This window comes from Corythoichthys intestinalis, chromosome 18 (genome assembly GCF_030265065.1).
Source record: "Corythoichthys intestinalis isolate RoL2023-P3 chromosome 18, ASM3026506v1, whole genome shotgun sequence".
Taxonomy (NCBI): domain Eukaryota; kingdom Metazoa; phylum Chordata; class Actinopteri; order Syngnathiformes; family Syngnathidae; genus Corythoichthys; species Corythoichthys intestinalis.
Window position 1 is genome coordinate 26,885,937 of NC_080412.1, and position 18,711 is coordinate 26,904,647.

At 39.4% G+C, this 18,711-nt stretch overlaps 1 protein-coding gene across 3 annotated transcripts in view; it reads left to right on the plus strand.

The window, feature by feature from the left end:
* The window catches only part of tmem132e (transmembrane protein 132E), a 530,001-nt gene extending 512,347 nt beyond the window's left edge, over positions 1 to 17,654 (plus strand). For all 3 annotated transcript variants that reach the window (XM_057820318.1, XM_057820319.1, XM_057820317.1), the window contains 2 exons: positions 5,879 to 6,073; positions 15,401 to 17,654. In XM_057820318.1, coding sequence (XP_057676301.1) covers positions 5,879 to 6,073; positions 15,401 to 16,489 — 1,284 coding nt within the window. In that variant the 3' untranslated portion in view covers positions 16,490 to 17,654. The remainder of the gene's footprint in view (positions 1 to 5,878; positions 6,074 to 15,400) is intronic.
* Positions 17,655 to 18,711: the final 1,057 nt, after the last annotated feature.

The window sequence follows — 18,711 nt, forward strand, 5'->3', positions numbered from 1 at the left end:
ATTAAAAGACTAATTTCTCGTCATCTGGGCTTTGCTAAATTGTTATAAATAGTCGAATCGTCTCAAAATATGATTCTAATTCACATAATAATGCTATTTAAGACTTTTTCTCCTGTCGTACGCACTTTAAAGATGGGGAAACATATCATCTGGCAATATATGGCGATCCTTTATGTCGCAATACCAAGTATCGATACTTTTTTGGGAGTATCGATACTGCAGATACTTCTAATGTGCTGTGCCAATGCAGACTGGCCACAAGCCAACAAACTAAAGATGTAACGATCCGATCGCTCTCTGTCCTGCTGCTTTTCTTGGTCCACAGTGCGATGCACTGCTTGTTAAAGTTGAGTGACAGCCGTTGAAGCTTTGATGTTGCCAGAGAAGCCTGGGAGCGCTATACTTGAAAGGCGCCACCATGTGTCAGTCATCGTTGACCTTGTTAAAGACTAGCGGTAGTGTGAGTGGCAAGTCACTGTGTATGTGTAAGTGTTCTCAGCAGCTTGAGCAGATTCGAGTGGACTGACTCAATGAAGCATTTTATAAAGACAAGTATTTTTCTATGTTATTCTTGTTTAAAAATAACTGAGTATGACAGTAACATATTTCAAAGTTTTGTTTGGAACAATATTTTTTCCGGTATCGGATCGGCACTCGGTAAAAAAAGTGAAGTGTTTTCAATAGTTTTTGTTGTATTTTGCACATGAACAGCTGCTGCAACAGTTAATTGCGTCATATCATAACAAATTAGATTTTTTTTCCGCATTTTTCCCCCAATAACCATTACAAAGATCTATTCAAAAGATTTCAGGCTAATGCCAGGCTAATGTCATAGCTCTCAGCTACGATACATGTACGTAAAATGCGTAGCTGATTACAGCTACATTACCCTACGTAATAGTGCTTTTTTCTCGTTGCAATCGTACAACTTACCTCTTGTAGTCCTTCTTTTTCCTTTTTTTTTTGGCCCTAATACGTACTACATTACCACAACAATAATGGTCATTCTGTTAACGGACCCATTTCAAGGAGTAGGGGGAAATTCTAAAAGCAGTAATAAGAGTTTTAATAGTTTAATAGTAGTGAGACGGTGAATAGTTTTTTTTATTTTTTTGTTCGCGAACTACATTTCCACACAAATGCACATCGAGGTACCATTCAGCTTAGCAAGGAGAGGTATGAGAATCCTTCTTCGAGTGTCCCAGAGCTCGCGAAACTTGGGGGAAAAAGCGCATTAATGATGGTTTCGTCAGCCGTGATTGTGTATCTCCGTCTGCCGAAACAGCCTGATAGCACAGATATAAGTATGCCTGCCCCTCTGCTCTTGGATGCGTTGTTGACGTTAGCACGGCGGTGCTCTGAAAATAAAGCAGGGCTTAATTTTGGGCTCTGCCTCTCGGCGCAAATTCAATCAAACTCGCCGTTCCGTCCCAGACGGCCGTCCACCGCTCACTTTCGCCGAAAAGTCTGATCCAAAATACTGTAATGCCCCGGATGGGGGTGAAAAGGAGAGAAGGCCGGTATTGGCTTACCCACTTTATTGTGACAACAATAATAAGAAACACAATAACAAAATGACAGCGGGCTGCCGCGACATGCAACCGCTTTCTCTCGCTATCTCGCCCGTTCTCCCATTCTTCCTACTCGCTTCCCCCTACGTCACAGCTCCCCAGTCCGATCGTCTCTTAAGGGGGCCCCGCTTAGTTACGGACATTACCATAAACACTGAATAGGTTGCCACTGAAACCCCTCAGACTAGGCTGCTACTAGTCTGAAACGGCCTTAAAAACCAAAACAAAAATTTGCAAGGTGTGGCGGTTTTTATTTTGGTGTGGCAGTGTGCCACAATCTTTTAGTGTAGGGGAAACCCTGTAAGACAGACATGTCCAAAGTCCGGCCCGGGGGCCAAATGCGGCCCGCGGTCAAATTTCATCTGGCCCCCAGCCTCTGTCATAAAATCAATAACATCTGGCCCGCACAAAGACTTAATAAATTGGTCAGCAATACTGCAACCAGCATATGAAGTAGCTTACACACGAAATGTTGCTCCTCATTTACCCACTAAAAGGCAGCAGCACTTTAACCCTTTATTGCCAAATGTATCACATTTGATACACTTAAAATTTCATTATTTTCAGACTAATTTAGAATTTTGACATTTCTTTTTGGAGAAACAAAAATGATGGATGCAAGTCAACACATGCATCTGCAGGTTCCATAAGAAAAAAACATGATTTAGCATGGGTTATAGATATTAGAGCGCTTATTACACATATTCATTTTGACTTTTCTTTTCACAAATTTGAAAAAAAGGTTTCATTAGGACCTTATTTTTCAAATTTTGGGATTCTCTGATAATTGCTTCATGTTGCAGGTATTTAAGGGCTAAGCAACATTACTCCGTGTGACCCTTCCAATTTTCTAAAATGGCGACTATCAACACAAAAAAGAAAGTTAACTGTGACGGCCGACGCTTCAAGGATGGGTGGAAATTTGACTATTTCTTCACTAAAATACGCAACAACTGTGTCTGCCTCATTTGCAAAGAGACAGTAGCTGTTTTTAAAGAATTCAATGTGAGGCAATATTACCAAACAAGACAGGCCGACATGTACGACAAGATTACAGGGAAGACGTAGCGAGAAATTAAAGCAACTTGAAGCTAGTTTAATTTCACAGCAGCAGTATTTCGCAAGAGCCCGAGAATCGAAAGAGAACACCACAAAGGCTAGTTGCGAGTTTGTTGAAATTTAATAATTAAAAAAAAGAAACACAGAATTGCTTGCTAAAATTTGCTTAAATATATTGTTCTAAGTAAAGGACGTCAGCCAAGGTTGGCCCCCCTACATTTTAACCATACCAAATCTGGCCCCCGTTGCAAAAAGTTTGGACACCCCTGCTGTAAGATGTTGCCATAATTGACGTATCGCAATATGTATCGGATCGCCACACAGCTATCGGGATACAGATCGGATCGTGACGAAAGCAGATCATCCCAGCCCTAATGAACATATTAAACATATTTATATGGTTTAACTAAACATTGTAATGTTTAGATATACTGTATTGCTTAATGGGTCAGTTTTACAGTAAATTCGAGCTGATATTGACAACTTCAATTACAAACAATGAACAAACTTGCAAAGTGTTCAGAACCGTAAACGTTTTTGATACAGTCTCTCTCAATGGTGGATGTTGTGCTGCAGTGCGTGTAGAAGCCAAACGCTGCATTAACATTTTAATTTGTCATTTTGCCCGTCCGTGCCTTAATACTCTTCTCAACGTTCATGCATCATCGTCGTAAATAACGTCTTGGAAGCAACTTGAGCCGCGCCATCGCGCCCCAATTGCATATGCATGTTGTTGTGATGGATTCATGGGCCACAAATTCAGGGGCTGCTGAGGCCTTACAGGAAGGAAAGTTTGAGACGAAGGCTAACGGAGGTGAAAACCTTCGGGGTTGACTGAGAGAGCCAATCGATTCATGCATTTGGGAAAAAAAAGGGGGAAAAAAGCTGTCTTGTAAACAGTGGTTTGCGCATTATCGAACTTTGGCTATCTGTCATCTTGCTTGCCGATGAATATTTATAGAGCATGCATTGATCGGGGACAATTTAAATCCATCATCGCAACAAACTGCAAATGTCCACTGTACAAATAAAAAACAATTGTGAAAAAATACATTTATCGGCTGTTATCTGAGGCATATGAGCCACTGAGAACTAAATTGGACAAAGATTTGTATGGGAGATAATACATTTTGAATGTCACAGGGAAAAAAATCATTTCAAGCTAAAGAAGTTGTAACATTGCTGTTTTTTTTCTTTTATGGAAATAAATATTTAAAATATTACAAGAACATGAATTTACAAGAATAAAGAATGTTTTTCAAGACAAAAGGAAAAAACAATAAGGTGTAACACTACAAGAAAAAGTAATAACTTGCAATAACTTTTTTTTCCTTATTTGTGTAATGCAAGAAAAACTATTCTTTATTGCAGATAGAGATTTTGAAATATTACAAGAAAAAATCTTTTTAAAATAAAGTTGTCAAATGATGAAATAATTTTAAAAGAATAACGTTTTAACATTATTGAACATATTGAAAGCTTAATAAGAGTGTTGCCGATTTCATAAGAACATGGTTGGAAGATTACGATACAAAATGTCAACATTCTTATAATAAACTAGCAACAGCATGGCCTGGCGTTGCTCGGTTTTGTGTAACGTGAACACAATACAACTGAATGGCAGATAAAACACTTTTTTTAGAGATACAGCTATAATGTATGATAATGATGTGATACCATAAAAGGGTTGATGCACAAACGCTTATCCATTACTGTGTACAGTGTTAACTCATTTGCTCCCAAAAACGTATAATTACGTTCTATTTGTAATTTTTCAGTGTCCCAAAGACGTATTTATACGTCTTTTACATTGTTTTTTTGTTGTTGTTGTTTTTTTTTTTTTTTTTTTTTTTTTTGTTCAAAAAAGACATCTCTGGGTTCTGATTCAATTGAGCTCCAAAGCACAAAGCTGAAAATCCATTTTAAAGCAATAAAACTGGCCACTGGAGGGCAGTAGCACATTTGGTAACACCCGCAAACCTATTCAACGGCAACGAGAGGCCAAGCGGGCACCGGCGAAGACGACCGAATGGATGCCAGGCGGCGGCGGACCGAGCAGAACAACCGGTAGGACGCCCGGGATGCCAGGCACTGGATGACTGAGCAGAACGACCGGGACCACTAGATGCCATTGAGCCCATGCTGCTCACGAGCTGAGCCCACAGAGACTCAAAAAAAAAAAAAAAATCATCTTTTTGAGACAGGCAACGGTGAGGGAAAAGTTTAACCGGCTGTCGCGGCCACAATAGCGTCATCTTTCAGTTAGTTTTGTGTAAATAAATTGTTACTTGGCTATCAAAAGCTCTATTTATCTTGTTGTTTCTGTTGTTTTGTAAAAAGAAAACATTATTCATATTATATGTTTGGGAGGTCACTAAAGCAAAAAATAGCTGTGTTAAAGTCAAAGTTATGTTTGAAATGTATGCTTTCACAAAAAGCTCAATTTCTCTGTTTTTTTCCATCAGCATTTTCTGATGCTGATTCCTAAAGAATGGAAAAAGATATGAAGTTTTTTTCCTGCTGAAAGAAGAGAGTCTAATCTTTCTTTTTGCGGGTTCCATGTTTATATAGCAATAAAATAGAATTTTCTGTGGGCCTTGCAAAATCAGTCAAAATCCAGTAAAACGGCCGGGAGCGAAGGGCTTTGCTCCGGTGAAAATGGCTGGGAGTGAATGAGTTAATTTCAGCCGAGATTAATCCCTCTTTAATATTCTGAAAAATTGTAAAGAAAAAAATTAATAAATAAATAAAAATAAATAAAATCCAGTGTCTTGTTGTGGCGAACTCAAAGCCACAACGTATCATCACATCAGATTTAAATTTGCACATTAAACTGTATAGTTTGAAATCCAACTGCGACATTGCAATAGCAAGAGATGCGTCTTTTGAACAAAAGACGAAGCTGTCGCCTCCACAATCAGGGATTTTCTTTGCTAATTTCTGGAATTTCGCATTCATTTCCCGCACTAAATGGAGGCTTACAGAGGCCTACCCATCTAACAACACTCACAGACGCCTACAGTACAAATGTGTACATTTTCAAGAAAAAAAGGGTCAAGATGTTTCGGAGTCCATAGGGAGAAAACGCACGCACACACACGCACAGACAAACTTCCATTTATGTATAAATTTAGATGCAGACTAAGGTTTGTTTTAGTAAATAGAATTTACAAGGTTGTCTTTATAAGTTGAGTTGCGACGGAAAAGCGACAAGTTCATGTTTCATGTATCTGATGCCATCCCGACAGGTGGACTCTCCTCTAGCAGTGGACGCGTCGCTGGGCCAGGCGGCCTTCTCCGTCACCGACGACAAAGTCTCCATCAGCCAGCTGCGCGTTCACGCCATCTCAGGCTTGAGCCTGTCGCTGCAGCCCAGCCCCGGCAACAGCCACACCATGGTCGCCAAGGCGACCGGCCTCCAGACGCTCGGCGCTCCCAAGCAGGTGCGCCTACGCTCACATCTTGTTGCGACATTACAAAGCAATTTGCCTAGAATGTTTTTAGCTCGCATCATAGGCAGAGTGTGACTTTTGTGGGAGGAGGGGTAAAACATGTTGATGACCCCAAAATCCAGTGTAGGCAATAAAATGAACTTGCACCATATATATGTCTATATGGTATATATGTATATACTAGTCCTTCTCAAAAATTAGCATATTGTGATAAAGTTTATTATTTTCTGTAATGTACTGATAAACATTAGACTTTCATATATTTTAAACTCATTACACACAACTGAAGTAGTTCAAGCCTTTTATTGTTTTAATGTTGATGATTTTGGCAAAAAAGTCAAGAAAAACCAAAATCCCTATCTCAAAAAATTAGCATATTTCATCCGACCAATACAATAAAGTGTTTTTTAATTTAAAAAAAAAAAAAAGGTCAACCTTCAATTTATTATATTAGCTATGCACTCAATACTTGGTCGGGAATGCGGCGTGGCGTGGAGGCAATCAGCCTGTGGCACTGCTGAGGTGTTATGGAGGCCCAGGATGCTTCGATAGTGGCCTTAAGATCATCCACAGTGTTGGGTCTGGTGTCTCTCAACTTCCTCTTCACAATATCCTACAGATTTTCTATGGGGTTCAGGTCAGGAGAGTTGGCAGGCCAACTGAGCACACTAATGCCATGGTCAGTAAACCATTTACCAGTGGTTTTGGCACTGTGAGCAGGTGCTAGGTCGTGCTGAAAAATGAAATCTTCATCTCCATAAAGCTTTTCAGCAGATGGAATCATGAAGTGCCCCAAAATCTCCTGATAGCTAGCTCCATTGACCCTGCCCTTGATAAAACACAGTAGACCAACAACAGCAGCCTACATGGCACCGCAGACCATCACTAACTGTCGGTACTTGACACTGGACTTCAGGCATTTTGGCATTTCCTTCTCCCCAGTCTTCCTCCAAACTCGGACACCTTGATTTCCGAACGACATGCAAAATTTGCTATGATCTGAAAAAAGTACTTTGGACCACTGAGCAACAGTCCAGTGCTGCTTCACTGCAGCCCAGGTCAGGCGCTTCTGCCGCTGTTTCAGGTTCATAATTGGCTTGACCTGGGGAATGCGGCACCTGTAGCCCATTTCCAGCACACGCCTGTGCACGGTGGCTGTGGATGTATCTACTCCAGACTCAGTCCACTGTCCCCCAAGGTCTGGAATTGCCCCTTCTCCACAATCTTTCTCAGGGTGCGGTCACCTCTTCTGGTTGTGCAGCGTTTCCTGCCACACTTTTTCCTTCCCACAGACTTCCCACTGAGGTGCCTTGATACAGCACTCTGGGAACAGCCTATTCACTTAGAAATTTCTTTCTGTGTCTTAGCCTCTTGCTTGAGGGTGTCAATGATGGCCTTCTGGACAGCAGTCAGGTCGGCAGTCTTGCCCATGATTGCGGTTTTGAGTAACGAACCAGGCTGGGAGTTTTTAAAAGCCTCAGGAATCTTTCGCAGGGGTTTTGAGTTAATTCGTTGGTTCAGATGATTAGGTTAGTAGCTTCTTTTGAGTACCTTTTCATGACATGCTAATTTTTTTAGATAGGGATTTTGGGTTTTTCTTGACTTTTTTGCCAAAATTATGAATATTAAAACGAAAAAAGGCTTGAACTACTTCAGTTGTGTGTAATAAATCTAAAATATATGAAAGTCTAGTGTTTATCAGTACATTACAGAAAATAATGAACTTTATCACAATATGCTAATTTTTTTAGAAGACCAAGTATATCTTGACACTGTTCGTGTTCAATCCTCGGTTCAAGCTCAGTTGTTGTTGAAGCTTTTGAAGCTTAGGTTTAAAGAAATTCCAAATATCTATCTTGCCTCCTCAGGTGTACTTTTGGCTAAGCAAAGCAAAGGACCATCTCTAAGGTGGTAGTCACATCTGTTCGAAATATAACATGACCCGTTATGAAATACTTTGTGGAATTCTTTTTCATTTAATTCATTTTTGTTGTTTCATTGCTTTACAACTTTAAAAGACCACATTTTGCTGACTAGGTCTGTATTTTAGATTAGCACACAGGTAGTTCCCAGGTTACAACATAACCGACTTACGTGATTTCGACTTTACGACGCCGGAGTTTCCAGTCGTTTTTTTTTTTTGTTTTGTTTTTCTAAATGTTGTCTTTTTTTTTGTGATGTATGCTTTATTTTGGAACAAGAAGCATAGAGCAAGTAGTACTTCTGAACGTGTTTGCGCACACGAAGAAGAGCACACGCACACACACGAGGAAGAGCCATTTGCTCCCGCGAAGAGAGAAGGGAAAGAGCTGAAAGCCTGCGCGCACATTTATTGCGTGTGAAGCATCCACAGAGGCAACACCTGCATACAACACTTTTGTACTGTTTATTGTGCGTTTTCGATTGTGGTCGAATACTTAGGGCGAGTTGATGTGATTGTTTTTGATGATGTGCGAACGCTAACTGATACATGCTAATCGGTTTGTGCGTAGTTATAAACGCAAATTTGAATTGCTGTTATTGAAGATCAAACTGATTTAGTTTTATTTTTTATTTTAGTTTCATTTTGCAAGTGTTGATTTAATGAGCAGCTGAATAAAGTCAGCAAACCATACGGACGTCTGACATCGTCATTTCGGAGCTTAGCTCGCGGTCTAACAAGGACTTGGCTCCAACATCTTAGCGAGGACAGTACAATGACATATAATACATGTTTTTGGATAGTTATTGTTTTAGATTTAGGGTTATCTTGGGGTACTTGATGGGTTAATTCCAATTTATGCAGTAATCTGGGTTACGTCGCCGGCGTAAGAACGCAGCTATTCGCAACCCGGGGACTACCCGTATAGGAAAGTCAATTACATGCAATGACATTTTTCGGCCAACGGGGGGGTGGGCGTGGGGGCACTGCCTCATCCTCAAACTCCACGTATGGCTCAAGGGTAAAAATGTTTTGACATGAATCAAGTCATAAAATGATGAGAAGGAAAAAAAGTCTTCAATTTTAGACAATGATGATATCAGTTTTCCGAGATTGCATTGAAATTCAGTCGTATAGTAACTAAATAAAGAGTAATTTCTCTGAAGAACAAAATGTTGACTTTTTGAGAATAGAAAGATATGTGAGAGATAATTATATGAAAATAAAGTTATGATATTCAAAGAAAAACTAAAATAAAGTTTAAATATTATGAAAAAATATACTTTACATCTATATAAATCTATACATAGTGCATTCCATGAGAATAAAGTTACAATATTGTGAGAAAATATTTTATTAGTTCATTAGAATAAAGCTGTCATACGACAAGAAAATATTTCACCTCATGAGAACAAAATTGGAATAAAGATTTATGTATGTATTCATATGAAATATAAAATGTTTATTCCTCACGAGGCTGCAGAAGTCATTGGCAGCCATTCATCACTTCGAGTCACGAGTGTAAAATGAAACAATACACATGAATGTATGCGCACAGGCGCGCACACACTGGCAGGCATTAAATTGCCATTTTTCGTGCTTTCCGCCTGCCGGCCACCTTGAAATGTAATTATTGTAATGTATTGTTCTAAGTGCTCTCTGAGGCTTCTCGGTGGAGGCCAAGGATGTGTGGGGGCATTAAAAGTCAGGTGGGGGTTCCTCTCAAACGATTCCAGCAGCTATTTAAAGCATTTTTTTGATTTGGCGGCAAAATTTCCAGACATCCTCCGACCGTGACACCCAAAAGGAATGAAACAAGTTTCTCACTAAAGCGCCAGAGTTTGCACATCATTTGTTTATCACGTTTATACTGTTATACTATTGTGCATTTCACATTATTTATGTCATTAAGAGTTTGAAATAATGATGATTAATGATGACCTACATCTATTTCTTTGGCGGCAAGTGCTACACACACACACACACACACACAAACACCCACCCACCCTACTTGAACCCCAAGTTACCTCGCTTGCCTTCACACGACACGACGGATCCAAGACAGCCTCCGACATGGAAGCTTAGAATAAAAAATGCAGGGTGACACCAAAGCGCAGCCTGAGGTACGAGACCACCGCCACCAAGGGGGTATTTTGACAGAGATGCCAAAAAACAAACTGCATGTGTTCTCAGCAGTTATTTGTGATGAGAATAAGAAATACGACAGAGGACCTGTAAAATTTGTTCTACTGCTCATTACTTAAGAATGGAAAAGTAAACATGGAAAAGAAATATTTTTTTCCCCAGGTGAATTTGTTTCATCTAGTAGATTTGATTCAGGGATAAACATAAAACCCAATATTCCGCCGATAAAAACATCTGCCAATATGGACTTTGTAGTGAAATAATTTCCCAGTAGTGTTGAGCACTCAAGACTAGTTTTAGTTCAAGATCGCATTTCGAAGATCTTGAGTTCCCAAAAATCTTGATCTTGACTTGGGCCATGTGTACTACACCTAGCAGGGATTTTTAAAACTTAACTTATGTCTACACCACCACGTTTGCAGACAAAAAAAGCATCCACAGCCAACTGCATTCATTCGTTTTTAAGCAGAGGTGGGTAGTAACGCGTTACATGTACTCCGTTACATTTACTTGAGTAACTTTTTGAGAAAAATGTACTTCTAAGAGTAGTTTTATCAGCCATACTTTTTACTTTTACTTGAGTAGATTTGTGAAGAAAAAACGCTACTCTTACTCCGCTACTTTGGGCTGCACAAGAGTCCTCTTTATTTTACATACCGTATTGGCCTAAATATGAGGGATCGTCTTATATTCGCGCCCTAGACATTATACCCATTCACGACGCTAGATGGCACCAGATATCATTGAAGCGATGTTCTGTTATGACAGCGCTCAGCTACTCTCCCCATTCACGGCGCTAAATGGCGCCAGATATCATTGAAGCGATATTCTGTCATGATAGATCTCAGCTACTCTTTTTAGTTTAACCAGTTTGCATTATTTTATTGCAATGTTTTTCCTTATTCAGATTTGTTTCAAGACTACAGTTACAGTTAGACTTTGATGGTTAATGCAGTTATTGCAATTTTGTTGTTTTATCACAATAGATTGGTTTATTTTAGGGGTGTCAAACGATTAAAATTTTTAATCGAGTTAATTACAGCTCAAAAATTAATTAATCGTAATTAATCGCAATTCAAACCATCTATTAAGTATGCCATATTTTTCTGTAAATTATTGTTGGAATGGAAAGATAAGACCGAGATGGATATATACATTCAACATACGGTACATAAGTACTGTATTTTTTTATTATAACAATAAATCAACAAGATGGCATTACCATTATTAAAATTCTGTTAAAGCGATCCTTGGATAGAAAGACTTTTAGGTCTTAAAAGATAAATAAAAATAATAAATAAAATATATAAATATATAAATAAATAAAATATATAAATATTTATAAAAATGTATTGAAAATACATAAAAGATAATAACTAGTACAAGTTATAGAAATTGTATTGTAAAACCCCTCTTCATGTTTTCGTTTTAATAAAATTTGTAAAATTTTCAATCAAAACATAAACTAGTAGCCCGCCATTGTTGATGTCAATAATTACTTACACAATGCTCATGGATGCTGAAGCCTATAAAATCAGTCGCACCCAAGCGCCAGCAGAGGGCGGCAAAACCCCGAAAAACACAATAAGTACACTTTTCACTTTGCCTTCCTTTTAATATGTTTGAGCGGGGCATTTGTGCATTAATTGCGTCAAATATTTTAACGGGATTAATTTTAAAAATTAATTACTGCTCGTTAACGCTTTAATTTTGACAGCTCTAGTTTATTTACATTTCAAAAACCAGAAGCCATTCATTTACGAATGTGATTGCACTTTAGTTTACATATTTAAATGTTCAGATATTAAGATTTGAATGAGGCAAAATACCATGCTTTTTCTGTCAAATATATTATTATAATCATTTGTTTCGGATGTACTGTAATTATTCTCTGTATAAAAATTAATTTGGTGTTCGAAAAGTCTTTTTTCAAACTTGAGTCTTGAAAAAGGGGGTCGTTTATAATAAGGGCCGTCTTATATTCGGGCCAATACGGTATTAGATTTATTTAATTATCTATTTATTTTTGCTAGCGATGCTATTGCCAAGAGTAGCGCTACTAATTTCACCAATGAGACTTCGCAACAATAATCACATGACTCCATTACACCAATCAGACGCAAGCTTGCCGTTCAATGATCACGCAAGCCTGTTCAATCAAGCGTCTTTAAAGCACCGTAAAAAATGAAGTATTTGACATAAAGCGCTGTCCTCAACATGAATCAAAAATGCGTATTTAAAACTCTCCCAGTTTTTATTTGGCACCGATTGACCAAGAAAACCGAAGATATGATCCTTTTAATTTCTTAATCGTAACCATGAAGGAACTACAGTATTCATTATTCAACCTAGGAACTATTTTCTCCACTAGAGGGCAGAGCACTCATGCTCTTTGGAGCTTCATTACTGTTTTTTACTGTTGTTTTTATCTCTCTTAAATTTTATGTTTTAATTTGTTTTGTTTTTTGGGCTTAATGTGGTTATGTAATGGGTTAGTGTACAGTATCAGGTAACACTTTACAATAAGGGTCCCTTAATTAACATTAGTTCATGCATTTTTAGACAATAACTAATATTTAAGCAACATTACAATAATTAATATTATTGCAAATCTAACATTTATCAATATATTAATTAACATGAGTTAAAGCATTAGTTAATGCATAACCAGACAGTAACTAATGTTTTGGTAAAATTAAAAAAATATAAAGGCCTATATAGGTTTAGGGTTAGGGTTTGTTCACTTCAGCATTTTTAATTTCTTAGTTAAGGGACACATGTGCTACACATCACAATAAGGGTCCAAAAAGCATTCAATAATGGGTAATAAAGGTTAAGGGGGGAACTTAAGCATTCATATTTTTTAGTTAAGGGACACATGTGCTACACTTTACAGTAAGGGTTCAAAAAACATTCAGAAATGGTTAATTAAGGTTAAGTAATACTTATGAGGTACGTACAGTCATGTGAAATAATACCATAGTAATAATACCAATACCAACTATCATTATAACAACAGCTGAGAAGAATAAAATAAAAAATGTAAGCAGTTACTCACAATGTTACTCTTACTTGAGTATTCTTTTCACCAAGTACTTTTTTACTTGTACTTGAGTATATTTTTTGGAAGACTACTTATACTTGAGTAATAATATTTTGAAGTAACGCTACTCTTACTTGAGTAAAAGTTTTGGTTACTCTACCCACCTCTGCATACATTTGAAATTACAACCACAGGAAAAGTAAGTAAAAAGTTTTTAAAAAATTTTAAAAAGGTTTTTAAAATATGGTCAGCGTTTAAATGTCTTCATTTTAAAAAAATACTGTTTTTGCGGTCCAAATTAAAGCGTAGCCTTGAGAATTCTGAAGAGGGGTACACTCTATTAACAATTTTATAATGAAGTGCCTTTGGTGAAATGGGAAATTTCTCACGATTTCAACATCTTTTTTTGAGAAAGAAATTCCATAAGTTCTATTTGAAGAAAATGGCTAAATGGCAAATTTTGACATTGGGTTGTTTAAAATCGCTGATATTTTTGACTCCAAATGTAGACATTTGTCTCGTGTGTGACATAGGAACAAAGTTTGTCGCAGACAGCAATGTTTCCACAGTTAAATCTTCGGTTATTAGTAGAGGCGTGCAAAATTTCCAATTCTTAGATTATTCACGATTCGGCCGTGGAACATTCGAGAACGATTCTGTTAGGTTTTGTGTTGGTTTTCTCTTAGTGTGACTTGTCCCTGTGATTGCCCATTGATTTCACCTGCTGTGCCTCCTAGTGTGTCCTCCAATCTGCATCCTCCTGTGCTCACCTGTTCCTCGTTGTGTCATTACCCCTTGTCTGTGTGTGTGTATATAAGCTCCCAGTTTCTTTTCACTCCTTGTTGCGTCATTGTCTATGTCAATCGAGATGTCGAAGCCCTGTCCAAGCCCTCGTGTATTAGTCCCGCCGATAAAGTCAGTTTTGTTTGAACCTTGTCTTTTTGATCCCCAGTCCTTTTGGTTGTACTTTGTGCTTTTTGTTAGTTATAATTAAAACCTTTTTTGAGTTCTCTGCCACCTGCCTTGCATTATTGATTCCCTGTATTTGGGTCCACACAGCCTGCCTGCCCACGCATTTCCTGACAGATTCACAAACATCCAAATTCCGATTATTGAATTATACCAGGTAAAACGGAAGTAAAACACAGTCAGCGCGGTCTTTGGGACGCAATGAGGAACGGACCGAGAGTAAATATCATGTTCAACTCATGCCGCTAGATAAAAAAGAAATCATACCTGACTGCGGCCGACAGCCGCTACAAACAACGCTCTGTTGCTAGTTGCTACAAACATACGGCTACAGTAGATATCATATATATGTAGAACTAGGTGTAAAATGACAGACGACGTCAGTGTTACAACATGTATTACTGAACCTAGATGCGAAATGAGACTTTCCGGCGTTCGTAAACAGCCACCATCTTAAAGCAGTACTAAAGCAGTGACTTCTCTAGAAGGCTGTTGTAGTGAACCTAATTAACTTTTTCTCTAAAATACTCCTAAATCGGCAGAATCTTGTCTTGAATCTATCTTTAAATGATGAAATAGTTTTAAAACTTTGACAAAAGTAGACAGAAGGGAAATTATGGAATAACGGGAGCAATTTTAACAACTGTAACAGTTGATTCACAACATGAAATTAATTGAATGTAGTTTAAAGCTGCTGATACAGAATGGAGACTGGAGTATTTTATTTACTGTTATTTTTGTATATTTGTTTACTGTTATATGCTAACTTCATACTGAAATAGTAGTTTGGTTTAGCCTGAGAGCATTTTTGAACAATTTTGTAACTAATGTAAAAAACTTTTTTTTTTTTTTTTTTTTAAAAGGAGGGGGGTGCATCAATAATTGTTTTATAATCGAATCGGAGCCTCTGAATCGTAATCGAATCGTTAGGTGCCCAAAGATTCCCAGCTCTAGTTATTAGTGTCCATATGATGGCGCTGCAAACGGAGAATTCGCACATCTTCACTTTGGTCAGAGTTTTTAAGAACCGTCGTTTTCAATGGATGTTAGACCAAACCTTAGAAAAAGTTCTTCTTTTTGCAAAATATCTTGCTACATGTAGACAAGGCTTTGGTCCCAACAATATCTGGTTTTGAGCATACTGTATCTCTGTCTCAGTCTTGAGCACAGCACTATGCTGGAACTGACATTCAAAAATGGTTAGCAAATGTTTAATCCAAGTACGTTTTATTCCCTACAGGAAGCCAGCTTGTCTGTGTGGATGCTCTTTAGCGACAACACGGCCGCCACGCTCTCCTACTTTGACCCCAAGGACTACAACTTCAACGCTTCCACTCTGGACGACAAGGTGGTCACCGTGTCCCAGGAGCCTCAGCAGCGTTGGCCCGTGGTGGTGGCGGAGGGCGAAGGCTCCGGAGAGCTGGTGCGCGTGGAGATGACCATTGGCGAAGCCTGCCAGAAAACCAAGCGCAAGAGCGTCATCGCTTCGGCGTCCGTCTACGTCAGGGTGCGTTTCGGCCCCGAGGAGGACGACTCAGATGAAGAGGTGACAACCGAGAGCGAGGTGGAGCCCCCTCCTGTCACCGGACGGCCGGCGGCCGATTCCGACCCCGGTGGGAGAATTTACGAGACATCCAACGAGCAACCGGCCAGTGTTCCCATCGACTACACCAACTTTCCCACGGCGGGCAACCGGGAGCAACCCACGGAAATGGACGATGAAGAGGAAGAGGATGAGGAGGAAGATGACTTCATACACTCGCCCCGTAACATGACAGACCTGGAAATTGGCATGTACGCCCTCTTGGGGGTCTTCTGTCTCGCCATCCTGGTGTTCCTCATCAACTGCATCGTCTTCGTGCTCAAGTACCGTCACAAGCGCATCCCGCCCGAGGGCCAGGTCAACATGGACCACTCGCACCACTGGGTCTTCCTCGGCAACGGCCAGCCTCTGAGAGCCCAGTGCGACCTGTCTCCACAGCAGGTGGACAGTCCCACCAACCCCCTGGATGGCGTCCAGACGTGCTGCCACGGGGACCACCACAGCAGCGGCAGTTCGCAGACCAGCGTCCAGAGCCAGGTGCACGGACGCGGCGACGGCAGCTCCGGCGGCTCGGCCAAGGAGAGCGGAGAAGAGGCCAGCTCGCCGACATCCAAACGCAAGCGGGTTAAGTTCACCACCTTCACCACACTGCCCACCGAGGACCTGCCCTACAACTCCATCCCCGTTGCCGATGAGGAGGACATCCAGTGGGTGTGTCAGGACATGGGATTCCAAGACCCCGAGGAACTGCACGACTACATGCGCAGAATAAAAGAAATCGCCTGAGAAATTATTCCGGAAAAAAATGGCTCCTTTTTATCATAAACTTTGGAAGAAAGAGAGAGACGGGGAAAAAAAGGCCAACTGTCGTTTCGGTTAGTTTGTTACGTTTAGTTTGCACAGTGCTGTAATCTTATCACACTAAACAAAACAAAAAAGAGACGGACGCATAAAGGAAGCCAAAGACTCGACGACCCGGAGAGCGACGGCGGCGGCGGCGAACAAAGAGGCCTTTGATGAACACTCAAATACTGTCAAAGACTCTCGTGAAAAAAAAAAAGTTTTTTTTTCTGCCAAAGTAGGTACTTTTTCTTCATCGTCTTTTTGTTAGTTATGATTTGCTTACATTTTCTACATGTCACGGCCAGTCGGAAGCCCCGTCAAAGACGACTACCCTTCCACTCCCGCCCCTTTTGTCCAATGCCTTACAACCACGCTCACTCATATTCCCGGCGGCTCGGAGGCGGTGTAGCGTCTACTCTGTAGCAAGCAGCTTTGTGTCTAGGGTGAGGATCTTTACATGGAAGGATGAGGCGCAATCACTTTTTCATTTTTTTTTATATGGTTTGCACCTAATCCCAGTTACATGTCATTTTTAATCTGAGAAGCGAGTACGCGTAGATTGATTTTATTACAGATTACGTGGGATTTTGGTAACTCAGCGTTTGGGTTACGGAAAACGTGATTAATAATCTGGGTAAATTTTCAGTCTGGGTAGCAATTTATAGCAACAATTTATGGATACCCTATTTTGCATTTTACATGTAGTTTGGGTAATCTGTACGGTATCCACCAATCTGGGTAACATATATTATGAGTACCATTCTGTGCTATGTCATCCAGGTCATTTTCTCTAAGTAGCAAGTATGTCGGGTTGCCCTAAATTACAAATTACATGTAATCTACAGTATACATGAGCCATGTTACATTGAAACTAGTGACAATTTGTCTTCATTTTTGGTCTGGGTTGCATGTAATCTGGGCAAGGGCGTAGGTTTGGTCTCAACATTGGTAGGAACGATATAATAGCATAAACTGCATGTACACTATTTGCTGGGGACGCGACATTAATAAGACCAAACAGATTGGGTGAACAGAGGTCAGGGCTACATTTCTCACGAATATGACCCTAATTATTTGAAAGGCTAAATAAGGAGGGCTCATTACTTTGATCACGAAAAAATGTTGTTTTTTTTGGGATGCGTTGCTCCATGATCCTTAAATACCTTTTTTTTTTTTTTTTTTTTTTTTTTTTTTTTTTTTTTTTTTTTTAATATAAATAATTAACTATTATCATGCTGTGAGTATGATGTGTTGTGTGAGCGACATATGAAGTTATGCAGCACCTCCACAACATTAAGGTATTTTTACATTACTTACAGTGGCTGCTGCTGGCCGAAAAAAAAACTATATTCCTCCTCTTCACGGGGCAGAGGAGTCGGCATGTTGTCAACAATTGACAGGGTGAACGACTGAACGTGTGTGATGTGGCTGTGGTGTGTCAAGTCATCAGCCAATCAAACGTGCGTTTGAGTGGGTGGAAAATGGACTGGCACATTCAGCAAGTGAAAAGGGGTAAATGTAAATCTGAACATAATGAAAATAATTCACTTAAAAATGGTAGGGTCAATTCTATTACATAGGGGAAGACAATCTAAATTACCTATATAATTGAACTCATTATATAATGCAAATAAAGTTACTTAAAAGTTGATGAGGACAATTTGAGCATCCTGAAAAGTTGGTAGTGTTATGTCCCTCTCGTCCCTATGCAAACCTACGCCCTTGAATCTGGGTGACACGTTTTCTGAGAAATCATCACATGTAAACAGAATGATGACTTTTTTTTCATGTGCATTTGAGGGTTACATGAAATCTTGAAGCAGCTAATATGTGGCACCACATAATCTTTGTTACATGAAATTTAAATTTGAATTTCATATGCCATGCTTGTTAACTGTAACAGCAAATATGTAAATGTTTGTACGCTGCCAATATAACCCTATTGAAGTAATCACGCGCATGACGGCACGCCAGGCCCACATACGCTACATGCTAACATTCATCCGTGTCGTTTACTTACCGAGATCTTTTAACTTCTTGTGTTTGTGTTATTGAGCACAAAATCTATTGTCCAAGAAAATATTTTAGTGTTTTTTATGTAACCCAAATCATCTTTGTGCCATGCGTGTTCTTTGAAACTCGTATTTTTTTCTTTCCCGAACTGA